The 18,445-nt window shown below is 35.7% G+C and overlaps 1 protein-coding gene across 1 annotated transcript in view; it reads left to right on the forward strand.

The window, feature by feature from the left end:
- The window catches only part of RUNX1T1 (RUNX1 partner transcriptional co-repressor 1), a 140,109-nt gene that overhangs the window by 105,283 nt on the left and 16,381 nt on the right, over positions 1–18,445 (forward strand). Inside the window, 3 exon segments of the mRNA XM_061123808.1 lie at positions 3,660–3,745; positions 4,288–4,486; positions 13,915–13,983. Of these exon segments, the coding sequence (XP_060979791.1) occupies positions 3,660–3,745; positions 4,288–4,486; positions 13,915–13,983 (354 nt within the window).

The following is an 18,445-nucleotide window of genomic DNA, read 5'->3' on the forward strand; positions in this document are numbered from 1 at the left end:
AACCCAGCCCTCCAAATGTTTAGAAAGCAGAAAGTGTGAGCCCAGTTGAGGGCAGGGGCGATGGGGGCCCTGAATGTGAGATAGTAAAGTAGGAGCTTCACTTCCCCACAATAGTCATTTCTGCATTTATATAGTATGTCAGACAAATGGCTAAGCATATGATGTATGCTTCTTTAATAGTCAATCCGTCTGATGTTCTCCAAGGTACCGTTTCGAAGAGCTCTCAAAATGGTTATGTTTTTTCTCCATCTGGGTTGATATTTTGACCCTGAAATCAAATGTGGTAACAACTTCCTTTCAAACAAAGCCTTGCCATTTGTTGATGACGACTGCTCTCAAACCATGATTGCTCATTTTCAAGTAGAGGTGGAGTCACCGGGTCGTTGTAAGATCAATTCAAGATACCCTATTTTGTAGGTGGTAGGAAATGGCCTATTTCTTAGGCAGTAAATTCTATTTCATGAAATATTAGTTCTAGTACACTATAAAGTAATCAGCAAGGAAGTAATCATGCTTATGTGCAATGATTATGTTTTCATCTAGTAATATAAAATATCCCTTTATGAATTATACCTGTACCCACTGGTTTTATGTGATTTTTTCCCATGAGACCATGTTCCTTACCTTTTAATTATATTAGCTTATAAAACTAATGGTGCTAATCTCTATAAATATATGCAACTACTTAACCATCCCTGAAGTCTGGCGGAGTTTAGTGTGTGTTAAAGTAAAGTCTTGATGTACAAGTAACAAATTATGGTGTTACCTCAGGCTGTTACTTTGAGAATATAAAAATTGTCATACTCAGACACAGAGGGTAGACTTGTGGACATGAGGAAAGAGAAGGTGCGATGAATTGAGAGAGTAGCATTGGAACATATATATTACCATATGTAAAATTAGATAGCCAGTGGACATTTGGTATATGACACAGGGGCTCAAGCCCAGGGCTCTGTGACAACGTAGAAGGGTGGGATGGGGTTGGAGGGGGAGGGAGGTTCGAGAATGTATACCTATGGCTGATTCCTGTTAATATATGGCACAAACCAACAATATTATACAGCAATTGTCCTCCACGTAAAAAGTACATGGATTTAAATTTAAAAATTGTCATAAACGTATACTTGGTCTGGTATGATTTATAAATGTTTATTATATGTACAGACATGTACCTGCTTGAATATTTTAGTAAAATAGCTTTACAAGCAGCATTAGTTTATAAATAAGCTTAGAGTCTCCGTTAGAAGTTGGGTAAGACTCAACATTAGTGTCAAATGAAACGGTTTCGATGAGTTTGAACTGTCTTCGCCTAGAACATCTCTCTGGTATTATGGCTATAAATAAAAATTGTGTAGTGATAAATATTTTAAGTATCCAAAATAGAGAAATTAATAAATGGAAAAATTTGAGTTTTTTTTTTTCTTTTTAAAGATTTGGCTCTATACAACAAAGAGTTCAAAAACAGCAAAAAACAAACAAACAAAAAAATTAGACCTATTTTTTTCACCAGGTACTTGGGCTCAAACATGTTTCTAATGTATGTATTATTTTTCTGTTGTTGTTAAATGAGATGATGCTTTAGCACTGTTCCATAATTGGCTGTTATCCCATTAGCCTAAAACATCCTGTTGCTCATTAATATTATTCCAGGTGTTCGAGCCCACATCACTATTGATATAATCTGTTGAATTTTGGAAACTTTTAAGACCTCTGAAGTTCTTGGCCCTTATATAGGCAAATGTAGTAAGATGCCTCCATCACAAAACCACACATTTATATCATTATCACTCTCCAGTTGTTTTCTATGATGCTTCATTTCATTGGTAGTGCTTTTCCCCTAAAACACAAGCAACAAATGAGTCAACAAAAATTACATATTTGCAAACATTTCAACTTGAAATTGTCACAACAGAGAAATAACTAAATATTACTCTTTTCCAATGTCTTTTCTATTATGCAGATTATTAAACTTATTTGCAATTTTACTTTTTTACCAATAGATGGCATTGACAATTTTGGCGTTAAAAGTGTATTTCAGAGTATAGTCTTAACTGGAGAGGAATGGTGTATTTAGTCTGAGAAAGCTGTCATTTATGTGTCTACTTCCGTCAGCTATAAATTAAATCATATTTCATGGTTGGCTGAAAAAAAGTCATGTGACTCATTATCTTTATTTCACTGAATCAGCTAAAAGGGAATTTCTAACCACTCAGATTTCACAAAAAGTGGCATGCAGTATCTCATAACTTTTGTTGTTCAGTTGCTCAGTCGTGTCCGACTGTTTGCAACCCCATGGACTGCAGCACGCCAGTCTTCCCTGTCCTTTACTGTCTCTTGGAGTTTCCACAAACTCATATGCATTGAGTTGGTGATGCCATAACTTTTTAAAAAATGTTTTAATTCCTACGTAACTCCCTCAGAAAAAGAGCCTAGGTATCTAGAAGCCTAACCCATGCCAAACTTAATTTGCTCTTCATAGTAACAATGTAAGAAATGACAACCAAAACAAAGTTTTAATTATTTAAAATGGTAAATGTTGCCATAGCTCAGTGACTTTCCTTTGTAGTAGACGATAACGTGTTTTACACATTCTGAATTTGTCAGAAGAGCCACACGTTTCTGGGTATCTCTGATCATACTGTCCATTTATCAAGACACATTTTCTATTTCGATAAGCATCCTGGCTAATTTCTTGTGTTCAATATTGTTCTCACTTGGTGTTTTCTTATTACCTTTTCACTGTAGCATCTTCACTGATGCTGAAGAGCATTAATATTTGTGCTGTGGACTGCAAGTTAGGATTTTTAGTTTCTTGGCTTAGATTTATGATATCTGTCCAAAATGATATCTACTATACTGATTTTTCTTTACTTTTAAATTTTTGGCAAGTTGAGTGAGTATATTTTGCTTTTGTGTTATGGCCTAATTTTAACATGAAACTGAAAGTGAACGTCAGCCAGTCGTGTCTGACTCTTTGCAACCCCATGGACTATACAGTCCATGGAATTCTCCAGGCCAGAATACTAGAGTGGGTAGCCATTCCCTTCTCCAGGGGATCTTCCCAACCCAGGAATCGAACCCAGGTCTCCTGCATTGCAGGTGGATTCTTTATCAGCTGAGCCATTAGGGAAGCCCAGTTTTAGCATGAAAATGTGTTTAATAGGATTGTGTTCATTTTTACTATGCTCAAATGTGGAATAGTTTAACCATGCTTGTTTTAGAGAAGCATATCCCGATCCATGTAAAACAAATTATGCCGTCTTCATTTTTAATGCAGGAAAGCCACACTTTGAACTTAATGTCTACTTGTGGTTTCCTGTATTTATTAAGATTAGGATATATTTATATTTTCACTTAGGGAATATTATATGGATAACTGGCTCAGGGCTTGGTGTCATTTTACTCTCCAGGTCCTCATGTGTAAAAGAAGTGGTTCTGACCAGATGACCTCTAAAATTTCTTCTAGTTCTAAGGTATTATCATTCTATGAGGGACCTATTAGTTAATTCTGTATCTGAGTATGATTCATGTCTCCATTCAAAAATCGAATGTGTTTTCACATTACTTAGTTTGCCCACATAGTCTTTGCTAAGTGCCTCTGCACATATGGATTGCGTTCTTAATGTTTTCGGGTGATTCAGCCTTCTTTATATTTGTAGGGTTGCATGGCACACGTCAAGAAGAAATGATTGATCACAGACTAACAGACAGAGAATGGGCAGAAGAATGGAAACATCTTGACCATGTAAGACGTCTGTAATCATTTAGGTTAAAAAATGTTTTGAAAACAACTGGAGTGAGGTGGCATGATAAAATAAAACTGGGAGAGTTCTGAAGGTGTTCTCTGCCATCCTTGAGAAAATAATACGCGAGAATGTTTAAAGTAGAATATAGGATTTGATTTCTAAATCAATATCAGAACCACTTATATAAGAGAAATGTTTGGATCATTGAAAGGAGTTCCTGGAGCCGAATCGATGAATGAGCTACTGTTTTACTTGGAGAGAGTCATTTGGCTTATCCAGCGGTGGGATTAGTATTTGGAAGTATGGGTTAACTTCAGCTAAAATCTCCTGTCACGCCTCCCACATTTTATTCTCATTACCATTGCACCTGCTCATCTATCGGGTCATTGTTTCCAGTCTAACCTTTGAAAATATTAGAGGCCTTCCGAATAAAAAGCATTCTTCGTTGTCCGAGAATAGTTCGTTTCACTCCCCACCAGAGTCTTTGAGTTGTGGTCATTGATCCGTATTTCCTTTCTCCCCCTGCCCGTCTCTCCCCCAGCTGTTAAACTGTATAATGGACATGGTAGAAAAAACAAGACGATCTCTCACAGTACTGAGGCGATGTCAGGAGGCAGACCGGGAGGAGCTGAATTACTGGATCCGGCGATACAGCGACGCGGAGGACTTGAAAAAGGGCAGCGGCGGCAGTAGCCACTCCAGGCAGCAGAGTCCTGTCAACCCAGACCCAGTGGCGTTAGGTATCTTTTCTTCAGACGGACATACTGAACAGATGCATCTCATGCTATTAATACTGCTTTTACTCTTAATTTGTCTCGGCAAAAATAAAGGCGCTACAGAGAATTGTAGAACAATAAATACTTTATGTCCTCAAATACGTCTTGTCTGTTAGGCAGAGTGGTCATAGAAAGGGTCAGTCACAAAAAATGAAACCCCTTTTGTAGGTTAATGTGTTGGGCAGACGAGCAAACGTCCAAGCCGGACCAGAATTTCACGTGCATCACTAAAATGTGTGCTCCTTCATAATACAGCTCTTTGGACCCTGTCTCCAACCTGCAAAATCTGGGAGTGGGCTTGGAGTCTCTAGCACTCTCTCTCGGGATGTGTACTGCGCCTCAGTGTTTGAGAGCACTTTATCTCAAAAACCAGTCTAGGAGGATACCTAAGGGCTTTGTCATTTGCCCACCGACACTTGAAAATTAGTGATAAAAGATACAGCTCTTCCATGACCTTAATGATGGCTTAATCATGATTTTATTAATTCTAGTAACTTATAGGACTATTCATATAGCCATGCTTTAGAAGGCAAATGCTGACATGTAGCTATCGTTAGTACTGATATTTGAGAATTGTTTGGGTTATAAATAGAATGTAATTCTAAGTATTTAGAGAGAAAATTTGAAGCTAAAATAATTTTTGAGTGACCTGTGAACTTTTTCCTAAATTAATACTAAGCTACTGTCATTTACATTGCTGGCCATTACTTGTATATACAGTCTGAGTCAACTTAATTAAGATGGATTTGTGTTGATCCTTATTTTCTCATCTCATTTTCTTAAGTGTTTGGTCCCACACCTGTTACCTAGCTTAGGTTAGGGTACAGTCTGTTGTAAAAACAAAACTAATTACATACGTGCAGATTAAGCTCGTGACTTTGGCCTCATTATCAACCATGGCTGATTATCAAAAATTTAAAACTTGAAGTATATTATCTGACTGTTGATCACATTATCTTTTTTTTTTAGTATAATGATTGTTAGTCAATAAAATTTCCTTTGCATTTAGGTTTGTGGATTCTTGATAATCCCTGAACGATGAATGTCTATTGCCATAAGTATTAAATACAGGAGGATGCCAAGTCATTTAATTAACCCAACAGACATTCTGCAGTATATTTTAAAAATAAAGGTGTTATTTGTTAGGTTATGTTAAGGCCAGCAATGAAAATAGGTTTAAGTTTAATTTGAATCAACATTGGTCCAAATAAAACTAGTATAAGCATCTTATTTTTCACTTCTGAATTATGAACCAAAATTAGTAATATAAAGAGGATATTTGTAATCATTCAATCTAGGCAAACATTGAGAACCTTAAATTAAACAAAACTTTAAAATATCCATTTTACCTGGCTCTATTGAAGAAATTCATCAAGTCAGTGCTTGTTTTTTGTGCCTGGCTTACTGTGTGCCAGGCATCATGCTAGGTACTGCAAGAAAGGAAAAAGTTTCTTAATTCCTTCCTTTGAGGAATTTTTGAGCTAGTGGAAGAGATAGGCAAGGAGGCAGCTAGTGTTGCACCAGCAGGCCACTCAGTTCAGTTCCCTGCAGTGACAGGATTAATATTATCTGCTGTCCATTGTAAAAGAAAAATTTCGGAAATGGATGGTGCTTCAGACCCATGTGAGTTACTTATTCAGCACACTGCCCGCAAGACCATTACCATATAGTCACATATAGTCAAGCATTCTAGTGGTGCAGGCGTACATCATTCTCTGAGAAGGCAGGTTTAGTTTTCCTGTTACATAATCAAAAGAATAAACTTGGTTTTAAAAATTTCTTCTTAAGCATACACAAATCACATTACTTTTAATGATGCTTAATGAATTCATATTTTTGGTAAAAGAGATTGCTTTGGTTTTCAGCTTTTATAGGTTGTATTTTTCAAAGACTACAAGTAGTTCATTTCTTTGTTGGGACTCTGTTAAAACAGTCCTGTTCTTTAGGGACCCTGAGCCCTAGATTGCCTTTCGAAGAAACCTATCACAGCATCAGCGAGAACCCGTCAAGCGTCAAACAACATGCAAGTTTTAGCATCCAGCAGTTGTTTCACTGGTGTCTTTTGCTAATAGATTCCTGAAGTCTTTAAGTTCCATCTCTCTTGTGTGCTGGGCTGTGGGCAGGTAGTTTGTAATCATGGGACACAATCATCTACATTAAGGGCTTTCTGGGGTTTTCTCTTAGGCTTTGGAGTCAAATGTATTAGTGTGTGTAATTAAAGGATTGGCGTTGTTGGCTGATAAATTTATTTCGTGCCCCTGAAAAGTATGTAGCAGGATGTGTGGGTAAAGTATGTGTGTGTGTGTACAAATAGAGATACGGATGTGCTTATATCTTTACGTACATGAAGAGCTCCATATCCTATGGTAATTTTGTATGTGTTTCTTTTAGCCTGATTCTCTCAATTCTTAACTTGCTGTCTGATTTCAAATGAGACCTTCAGAATAATGTTATAGAAGATATCTTTAGTTCAAAATATCACCTTAGTCATATCCCTGTCTTGGCAATAATGGCACCATTATTCATACATTCATTTGTAGCATTTTAATTGTATTTGGTGATTGTACAGAGAAGAATGTCACTTCTATGACTTGTGTTTGTTAAATTCATTCTAATTCTCACTTTTGAAATATATCTATAGTATTAAGTCAGTGTGAGAGATTAGTAATTTAATATGATTAATCTATTATTAATTGAATTTGGGGGATTTCCCCCAGGTATTAAGTAAAGACTATTTTAAATGAGTAGCCTCTTGAACAGTTTTATAACAGCACACACTAAGTCCATGATATTATCTCTACTCTTTTAAGTAAAAATCAGGTAATTACCCTGAAGAACTTTTGAAATAATGTACTTTGCCTTGAAATAATATACTTTTTCTTGAAATAATGGATTTTGATTATTTGCATTATTATTATAACTCACTTGATTTCCAGGAAGAATTTCAAATTTCCAAGTCTTAAGAAAATTAGAAAACTATTTTTTTAAGCAGTTGTCTCTACTTTCAAAGTATGATTTGTTCTGCATACATTTTTCACCAAAGAGCAAATTAATGCAACCAGAATCAATGACCTCATCAATAAAGTAGAATTGCTTTTCTACATACAGATAAGTGGGTAGCTGCTGCCTGGCGATTCCGGTGCTCTCTGAGTGTTTACCAAGGCTGCTGGGGTTCTACTCTTCTTTGCCCTCATTTCCTATTTCTTGCAGTATGCTGTTCACTCCATTCTCCTGACATTTGATTTCCTTTAAATGGCTTTCTTTTTACTGCCTTTGGACTATTCTAGAATCTCTCCACAGCTTATCTTTTATTTGTCTGCCCTCTTTCTGTGATCCTCAAGTCTTCTCTATTATTCACTTCAGTTCAGTCTCTCAGTCGTGTCTGACTCTTTGCGACCTCATCAATCGCAGCACGCCAGGCCTCCCTGTCCATCACCAGCTCCCAGAGTTTACTCAAACTCATCATTAGAGAAAGTTAAAAGAATTATCTAATTCTAATGATGGATTTGAGACCAGTATTGGAGACTGAAGCTTAAAGCTTTGAAGTATGAATGCACTTTCCTGTGGTTTTTTTTGAATGTTTGAATATTGTGAAGAGAGGATATGAAGTTTAGAAAACACCATCAAGTACATTTTGTTAAAGGTGTATCTCTAGCCATGTAGATAAGTACCAGAAAGATTTTTGTTTTAAAGGAAACGATAAATCAACTTGATTGTTCACAGAAAGTTTAGAAATTCAGAAGTTTGTTGAATTAATACTACCTCCTGCCTAAAGCAGATTGGTAGAGAAATTAATATTTTAAAATTTCTTTGGCTGACAAGTTTTATCACTGTCATATGATATGATTGAACTGTAGAGTTTCTCATTACTGTCGAAAGGCTCACGAATCTCACATGAAGGTTAAAGGCACAAGGTCTGAGCAGATGTCTGGATCTGAATCCCTGTTCTTCTCACTAGTTTTGTTGACCTCTGGCAAGTAACTCTGTGCCTCAATTTCTTCATCTGATAGAGATGGTAACAATACATATTTCATAGGTGTTTCTGTTTTAAAGGAGTTAACAGTTATAAAACATGGGATAGTGCCTGACATATAGTAGATGTGACCTAAATAATAGCTGCTATTATTGTTTCTAACATGCAACCTCAGTTTAGAGAGTAGCAAGTAGTACATAAATTTAGTGTTTTTGCTTGGCATCCAAGTTTATGAAGTTATAGTGGATTGTTAAGGTATTTTTTCATTTTGAAAGTATTTCCAAGCAGTAATTCTGTCTCAAATATAGTAAATCTATTGTACCTTTAGGACCCTAATTCATAACTGTGGAAAAATAGCTTACTTACATCCAAAGGTGTATATTTTTCAACTTCTGAACTGTCAGATTATAAAAGTCACAAGTTATTCACAGTATATCTACATATAAAAGCTTAGATTTTATGTACTTGTATTGATTCCTTTTAAATTACATCATGAAATTCATTTCAAAACAATGCATCTGAGTTCCTAACGTAAAGTACCCACTGAATTTTAAAAAGTCTACTGTATATCAGGTTAAAAAATATGTGAGTACTAGTTAAATATATCCATCTTTGAAAAGCAAAAAGAGATGATTCCCTCCTGTGGCATTACATATTTTTACTGTTAAAGATGAAAATCATAATATAGTTCTTGGCTTCTAGGTTGGGTTGGGATTTTGAGCATAACACTGAGATTTCTGAATTTATTATCCTTTAAAACAAAAAATAAGTAGCATTTCTAAAGATGAACTCATTTAAACCTTCCTTTCTTTTGATGGTTTTTGTAATAGATATTTTCATGATCACTGCCTCATTCTGCCCACCTCAGGATGATGGCCGTAACATAGGTGCTGCCAAGCTTTGAGCATTGATGTTCTGGGTCATAGGAGGTCACATTGATTCTTCAGAGGCTATCAACTCATCCCTTCATGTATATTGATGGCAGCCCTCGCTTTATCTAGTATCCATATGTTGTAAGTGTGATGCATCTTCCATCTCTTGCATACATCCTAGATTGCTTTTTCTGTCTTTTCACCTTACCTCCACTTCAACTTAGTTTCCTCATTTCGTAGATGTATCTTCCGGAGGTTCCCCTGTTCCTCTTCTTTCATCCCCAGGCAATTTGCATCCCAAAGCAAGCTAAACTTAATTTAGAAGGACTTTTCCATGATTTTTCCATCTTTCAGTAGTTACACGTGAATACATTTCACATTTTAAACCATCCTGTACAGACTCTTCTGTTTTCACCACTGTATTTTAGAACAACCATTCCATTTTATAGCAACTGATGTTTTACAGGTGGTCAATATTTATTTAGTAGTTAAAAATTAACTTCTTTAGAATCTGAGCCTTAGAGTGTCGTGTACAAGTTTGTCTAGATTCACCAAAAATCTAAAATAAGAAAGTCTTGGGAGAGAAGTTGTCTCTTGTAATACTGATCAACGTCAGAATTTGTTTTGTTTTTTCAAATTTAACTTTGCATATGTATTCTCTTCTTGCTGCTACTTAATCAGAAGAGAAAATACTAAATTTGTTAGTCATTTGGTTTCTGTGGCTATTAAAGTAGTATTTATCAGTTAAAAGAGATTCTAAAAAAAAAAAGATTCTGAGGAATACCTCTACTGACATCACTTCAGTCTTCCTGTCATTACACCTGGTGCTTAGCTTGGACACAGCAACTTAGAACCGGAGGGGATATTGTAAAATATGTATACATATGTAAATAGTTGTGTATTATATAAATAGACTGCAGCTATTTTGGGGGGAAAAAACTTTCTTTTAGAAAGTAGGATAGGATTAAGAAAACTTTTGCTTGATTGGAGTTGGTATTTCTATCAGGATTCTAGGTCAGGTGGAGTTTGACTATGTGGATATGACATGTGTCATTGAGAATTCTAGGGAGATGAAGCCAAGAAGGTGAAATATAGCACACATTTCTGATGTGGTAAATGGATCCTCACGATCTGTACCAACTATATAGCACACAGAAAGGTGGGTACCCAGTTGACTCCAATACAGCAACTGTCTTTGAACAAATTTGGGGGGTATTCATGAGGTTTAAATAAAATTTATAAAAGTATCATCTCAGAAGTTTGAAGACTTCCCATCAGGGTTCAGACAGTGAATTGATAGCAACAGAAATAACTTCTGTCCCTGGGTGACATGTACTGAGGCAGTAAAAATTTACTGGTGTACATTACTTAATCCAAGCCTCTTCGATGATTCTGTTTTGTCTGAAGTTTTGTGCCCTTTTGTATAGGTGCTTGGAGAAAAAAAAAAAGCAAAAACTTTAAGGTGCTCTTTCACCTTAGTTTTTTTTTTATAAGGAAATAAGTATACAGTCAACCCTCCATATCCACAGGTTCCATACCCATGGATTCAACCAACCACACATCAAACATATTCGGGGGGGAGAAAAAAAAAATCCCAGAAAGTTCCAAAAGGCAAAACTTGAATTTGCCATGCGCTGGCAACTTTTAACAAAACATTTACATTGTATTGCATGATGAATTATAAGTGATCTAGAGATGATTTAAAGTATAGAAAAGGATATGTGTAGATTATATGCAAATACCATTTTTTTTTATTGAAATATAGTTGATTTACAAGTTGTATTAATTCCTGCAGTATGGCGGAGTGATACACACGCACATTCCTTTTAAAATTCTTTCCCTTGGCACAGATTATTGAATGTGGTTCCCCGTGCTGTACAGTGAGACCTTACTGTTTATCCATTCTGTTCGCCTCTGCTACCCCCAAGCTCCCAGTCCACCCCTCCCCCACCCGCCCTCCCCCTTGGCACCCTCGAGTCTGTTGTCCATGTCTGTGAGTCTTTCTGTTTCAGTCTTGGGCATATATCCAGATAAAACTGTAATTCAAAAAGATATATGCACCTCTGTGTTCATAGCAACACTATAGTGGTAGTCACCATACCATTTCATATAAGGGACTTGAACATCCTCAGCTTTTGGTCCCCCTCCGGATACCAAAGGATGACTGCAAATCCATCCTTACTGGGCAACCTGCTACATAATGAGGATGATGAGAGTCCCAACTAACATCTCGTCGGAGTTTAGGATGTGCCATGCCAAACAGGCAGTAGGAAGTACCTCACTGAGTCCTCACCGCGGCAGTCTCGAACGTGGTAGTCTTGTCGGCCCTTTCCAGCTGTGGTCACGGAGACGTGGAGAGACTAACCTGCCCGGTCCGTGTCTCAGGGCAAAGCCAAGACCCCTCATCTCTGGTCTTTAGACCTAGCTCTTCTCCTGTGCTGCCTAGTGCTGCTAATTAGTACTTGGATAACTTAGCATCACCTTTCCCGTTGTCTGTAATAAAAACTGGCCATTTAGAAAAATAATTTTTATGAAGTTATTACTCTTTCCTTAACCCAGTAATGAGAAAAATACCCCCCCCCCCCCCAATTTTTTGCTACTGTGGAGAAGGCATATTTTTTTCCTCTGTCTTCAGACTTTACAAATCTATTCTCATCCAATAAATTATTCTTAAGCCAAGCAAGGTTTTTTCTCCTAAAAATAAATGTCTAAGTAAATCTCTGTTTTACTGCATCATGTGACTAAGTGTGAACCTGACTTTGCTTTCTTTAAAATAGTGTGGCAGATAATCTTGACAAATTAATTACCCATGTCTTATTTCTTTGGAGTTGATAGGCATCAGACAGATTTATCAAGGTCTTTAACAAATGAAAATTACTTAAATAAAAACATTTGGGTTTTTGTCATTTACTGTATAGAAATGAATGTGCACATGAGAACGCTTGGGTACTTCCAGTCCATTCAATTATCAGGTAGTCATGAAATTTTAATGTAAACTTTCAAAAATTGTTTATATATGGAATAATTTTAGACTTATGAGAACATTGCAGATAGTACAGGGAGTTTTCCATATGTCCTTCAGTAAGCTATAAGATTTTGATAATTTAGAATAGTTGTAGAAATTTTATGTTCTGGGCAACTGATAATCTATGTACCCTCAAGTGACTCAGAATATTCAAATGTGTCTAAGGCATTCAAATATAAAATGATATATACTTAGCTAATTTGATTGTGCTTTTCTCATTCTGTAGCTCCATAAAATATCAAAGAGTGGGCTGAATTTCTTTTGACCGTCAACATACATTAGATAAAGTATTCTTTAAAAAGTCTGCTACTTAACATTTCCTATACCTGTAGAGAAAACTTCAATTATTTGAAATTTGTCATGAGTTGAAAGATTAAGTTTATAAAAATGAAAATGATTTTTTTTCTTCTAAATATATAGAATTTTGTTTGAAAAATCCAGTATGAAAGAAGTTTAGAGCATATTTTAGCTGTGGAAGACTGTATACACTTCATTTTTAAGCATGTATAAAAACATGAAAATAAGGTTTCATGGCATTTTCATGAACATGTTATTTGGAGGTTAACATTCCTATATTAACTTTATTATGATCTGTTTTCTCACTTTTAAAATTTGTGCAGCATAAAAGCACAACATTTCATTTAAAGTGGAACTTCGTATCCATCCCCTCACCCCCACCCTGGAAGCATGTCCTGTACTAGTTGTATCTGGTCAACTGGCTCTCTATGAATCCATTCTAATGATTCTTTCTTGCTTCCATCCATGTCAAATCCATATAATCCAATTTTTGTGAGAATTTTTAATGCTCAGCAAGATTTTTTAAAAGTAATTAAGTGTGAGAACTGGTTAGCCATGGAGCCAGGCTCACTTTTTATTGAAAGGTGGTAGAATCGTAGCTGTGTGAAAATTATGTTACTCCAATATAATTTGACTTTCTGCTCTCAATTTGACTTTTAAAAAAGAAAATTGCCAAATACAGTTTGCTTTCTTTAATAAAATATGTTCATAGAAATCCCCATACTTAGGGAGTGCTGGGAACAGTGTTGTGTAACATATTGTATAATGAAAAATGTGGGTTTCCCTGGGGGCTCAGATGGTAAAGAATCTGCTCACAATGCAGAAGACCAGGGTTCGATCCCTGGGTCAGGAAGATTCCCTAGAAAAGGGAATGGCAACCCATTCCAGTATTCTTGCCTGGAGAATTCCATGGCCAGAGGAGCCTAGCGGGCCAGAGTCCATGGGGTCGCAAAGAGTCTGACATGACTGAGCGACTAACATACATAATGAAATATTTAGAGTTGATTTTGTTTTGAGCATATAAGCATTTACACCAGTGACGTATTTTCCTTGAGCTCTGATGACTGGTTTTCCCATTTTTATTTTTTGGAGTTGAAGCGTTTAAAAGACTGTGTTTCTGTAGAGAAGCCAAGATAGTGGGCATTGCTTGCTCTCCCCGTGTGATGACATAACAGTGCTTATGGTGCTTTCCTCCCCTCTCCACCGATTTTTATCCTTCTCATAGATGCACATCGGGAATTCCTTCACAGGCCTGCTTCTGGATATGTGCCAGAGGAGATCTGGAAGAAAGCTGGTAAGAATTGTTTAAAAACATGAGTTTAGTGTTCTGGCAGCTGTGTGCAGTTGTTAATGCAGTGATGTGAAGAATGACAAGGAAGGACTTTACCGCTAACAGCAACAAAATACGCCCCCAACACACACACACACACACTTTAAAAATCCTGATGAATATTCTTAAACCAGGCCTGGTTAGAGCACAGAATAGTTTCTATTTTATAGCATCTGCTAGTGCTACTGTAGTGACGGTCTGGTGATACTTCTGTTATAAACCCCATTTTTCAGGGGCTGTAATGGTTCCAGCTTGGAAGCCTGAGGTTTCAGCTTGCATGCACCTTTTCCTTCCTGAAAATGAAGTCTGGTATTTTACTTTAGCCTTATCTTCTAATTTTTTTAATTGAGCTATAATTGACATCTACCTTTTAAATGCTTTTAAAAAATATCACAGCAACAAATTCACCAGTTGAGGCACTCAGAAATCTTGTGGTTACCAACATTTTTTAAAATTGATCTTTTGTGCTAATTAATATGCAATGACCAAAGCTAAAATAAGTTAGATGACAAAGTTGCTAAATTTATGTTTTCTTTTCCATGTATACTGTCTGATTTTCATTAAGAGATACTGTTCTACATTTTGAAGTAGCTTTAAGTTTCTGATGACTCATTGACTTACTGGGCTTAAAGAAATTCAAATTTAGCAGAATCTTGGTGGGACACCAGTAAGTTGAGCCAAAACCTTATTTAAAAAAAAAAAAAAAAAAAAACTCAGATAAATTATAAACCTATTTCATGACTTAAAAATGACATTGCAAACACATGATGTGTCTTTGAGTTTCTGTAACTCCAACTGTTAGTGTTTCCCTGATGGCTCAGGGGTCAAGAATCCACCTGCTAATCCAGGAAACACAGGTTTGATCCGTGGGTTGGGAAGGTGTCCTGGAGCATGAAATGGCAACTGACTCCAGTATTCTTGCCTGGGAAATCCCATGGACAGGAACCTGACGGGCTATAGTCCATGGGGTTGCAAAGGAGTCGAACATGACTTAGTGATTAAACAACAACTCTAACTGTTAAAATGGTTTGTCCGAGCTGAGAAACTGGAAAATGCTATTTCTGCAAACCATCAGACAGGTGTGGGCCAGTAAACCCCCAGTCAAGGAGAAAAGAGTTTTTTTCCTACAGAAGATTTCAGTTTGGGTTTTGATTTGACCCAGTTATTATGTCTGTAGTTCTGTGCAACTTGGTGACTCTGGTGCCTTGACTCTTATTCGAGTTGTGTGGGTTTTTTTTTTTTTTTTTCTAAGAAATAACTCTTTTGTAAGAGTGATAAGGTGTTTCAAAATCTGATAGTATTCTAGGCTTAGCAGCTTAGATTAAGAACCAAAGAGAAAGATCTCTTACATGTCTATTATACAAATCAGATAGATCCATTCAGCCTAAAGGTTAAGGTTTATATGTGTTGTGTTGTGTGTGTGTGTATGTATGTATGTATAGCCGGTCTGTATAGTCTTACCAGATCTACCACATTGCCTCTAAGAAGATTTCCTACCAAGATAATAGTTAACACTCTTAGGCTGTTAAAATGTGCTGAGTGCCACATGATCTGGAGAAAGAATTGCTGTGTCTTCCTTCTGACCATTTTTCTTCCCAATTTTGAGCTGTCAGTGCAACTTATTCCAATAAGAGGTACAAAGAATTGCCATTTTGGATAGCAGAAGGATAAATTTTTGTGTTGAGGGAGAGAGTTTCTGTATTTCCCTTACTTGTGTATATTTGAGTTAAATCTTGATAGTTCATAAAGAAAAATTGACAGTGAAGTCTTGTGTAATCCAAATTCTTTCTGTGCTATTATCTGCTCAAGTCTTTGTTTGACTGCTATTAAGTGAGAGCAGATTTTTCTGTATATACTACCTTTGTTGGAAAGTCAACTTGAATAGCTATGCACAAAGGAAATCCTACCGTAAGTGGTAAGCAATTGGAAGCAGATTCAAAACAGAGCTATGTACTTTGCACTTAATCAGTTGTTGTTTTTTTTTAACTTGGAATATTGTAATCTATTGAGTCCACTATTAATTTTTCTTCACTGTCTGGTGGATTTCTCAAATCAGTTCTAGGTATACTTTGCATTTTGGGTACTCTGAAAAGAGAGAAAGAGCAATACTTGTTTATGTAGTGTCCATGCATTTTCTGAGGGTTAAACCTTATCAAACCAATGTTTAGAATATTTATAAAATGTACCTATCCATCTATATTAGGTCTTCAGTCTAAAATCTGACCTGGAAGTAATTTTCATTAAATTTGTATTTTTATCACAGTGATATCCCTAATCTGCTGCATAAAAACAGTTTGGGAACAGTTTTCTATGGATAGCTGCCAAATTTTAGGGGGAGTCTATTGAATCTTTGAAGGACAGATGACAGTTTCACCTGGAAGTCTCAAGTAACTGCTTGTCATATGTATAGGCTTTTAAAAAGGCATTTCTAGTGTTCAAAGTGTCAAGGCATCCAACATGAGTAAAACACCAAAGGCAGAATGTGACATCTACATTCAGCCTGTTAAAATTTGAAAGTTTTTTCCCCCAAGATTCTAAAATTCACTAAGGGCAATTTTTTTTTTTTTTAGACAAAACATATAAAGTGTGTCTTTGCAATGAAACTATTATACATTACCTTTGTGACAAATATAGGTAAATAAAATCAAGTTTAAAGCATTTGAACAATATCAAATGCTAATATCAATTATCTAAAATTCAATGGAATGTAACCCATGTGTCTTTTTTTCAGAGAAAATTATAATTTTGGAATTATGTCCTGTGCTCGAAAGTACATCATATAATATTTTGCACCATTTTATTTTTAAATGATTTCAAACTTGCAGAAAGAGTTGCAGAAAATAGTATAAACAATCTCATATAACTTTCTCCCAGTTTTCCCTATTTCACCATATTTGCTTTGATGTCTTCTCTCTGTGTTTCCATCTTTCCTTCACTCTTTTTCTGTTTATGCATTATATATATATTTTTCCCAAGCACTTCAGAGTAAATTGCAGACGTGATATCCTTTTACCCTAAACATTTTACTGTGTATTTCCTAATAAGAACAAGGACATCCTCTTATATAACCATAGTATGGTTACCACAATCAGGATATTAACATTAATACAATATAATTATTTAACCTCTAGACCCTATTCAAAGTTTGCATGTTACCCTAATAATACAATGTAATAACAAGATACATATTAAATATTTGGAATCCTAACAAAATATTGAAGGCCATATCACTTTTCCCCTAAAAGTGGTATTTTTAAAAGCAATAGAAAAGGTAACAAAATATACTCTGTAGTTTAAAAGGTCTTTATAAAATTGGAGAAAGGCTACCATATATATAGTTTTTAAATTGCAACTGTTTTCTTCAGTACATTTTTCAAACAATCAATGAATGTTTGCTGTTGGTAATAAATATTCAAGCACCTTGTAAATGTCCTACCAATTCTCTTTGCTGATCTGTATATGCCTGTGGGATTAGAATAGGAATGCATAATTTAAATATAAATTGCCTGATTTGCATATACAATTAGTCAAGCTACAGCTTTGATCGTAAGCAAAAATTATTGTCCTGTATTACCACTTAGATAGAATTTTAATTCACCTTGAATATTCAAACCAAATTAGACCCTGTCTATACAGTTAGAAGGGCAGTGCTTCCCTAGTGCCCCAAGCCTTTACGATAGGATAATAAAGGTATCTTTCCACCTGCTGGTGAAGGTGCTGCCACCTCTGTGCAGTGCTCTGCTTCCATCCAGGTTTTAAATGCATATTTAAAGCAACCAAAAAATGCTGAACATATTTCAGTTAATATGTCCTGTCTGGATCTTTCCCTTTTAATTTAGTTTATAAAATCTAGCAGACAGTAGTTACAAATGAGTGAACTTCAGAATAGTGCTGTAAAAAATGGTGGAGGCTACGAAAGTCATGATTATTAATTAATAGTGGAGGGCTTCTCCTGATCCTCAAGTCATGAACTATGGAGGTGTGAAATAAAACATAGAAATTTAAAGAACTCTAGGAGTATTTGTATCTCAACATTTTTAATCTGCAGTATAACATTTTTATTAGGAATCTATGTTTTTAATTAAACAGAACATTTAATTAAGGTGCTTTTTAAGTGAGTGAAACAAGTAAGTGCAAACACTTGAATGAAACATGTCATAATTAGTTTTAATAGAGTGTTAATTGGTACGAGATTTGCCAAGTTAATAATTACTGCTTATTAAATTTTCAATTAATCATTGTCATTTTGCTTTGAATAAAGATGAAAATTAGATAAACTAATTCAGGGGGAGGATATTTTCCCTTGTTAATTAGAACAGTTAATTTTTTTAAATGGAAATTACTTGTTTTAGTTGTCAATCTTATGTTGTACATTAGTCAAATCTTTGCACCCTTTCCACAGCCAAAAATAAAGAGCTAATTTGAC

This window comes from Dama dama, chromosome 21, assembly GCF_033118175.1.
Source record: "Dama dama isolate Ldn47 chromosome 21, ASM3311817v1, whole genome shotgun sequence".
NCBI lineage: Eukaryota > Metazoa > Chordata > Mammalia > Artiodactyla > Cervidae > Dama > Dama dama.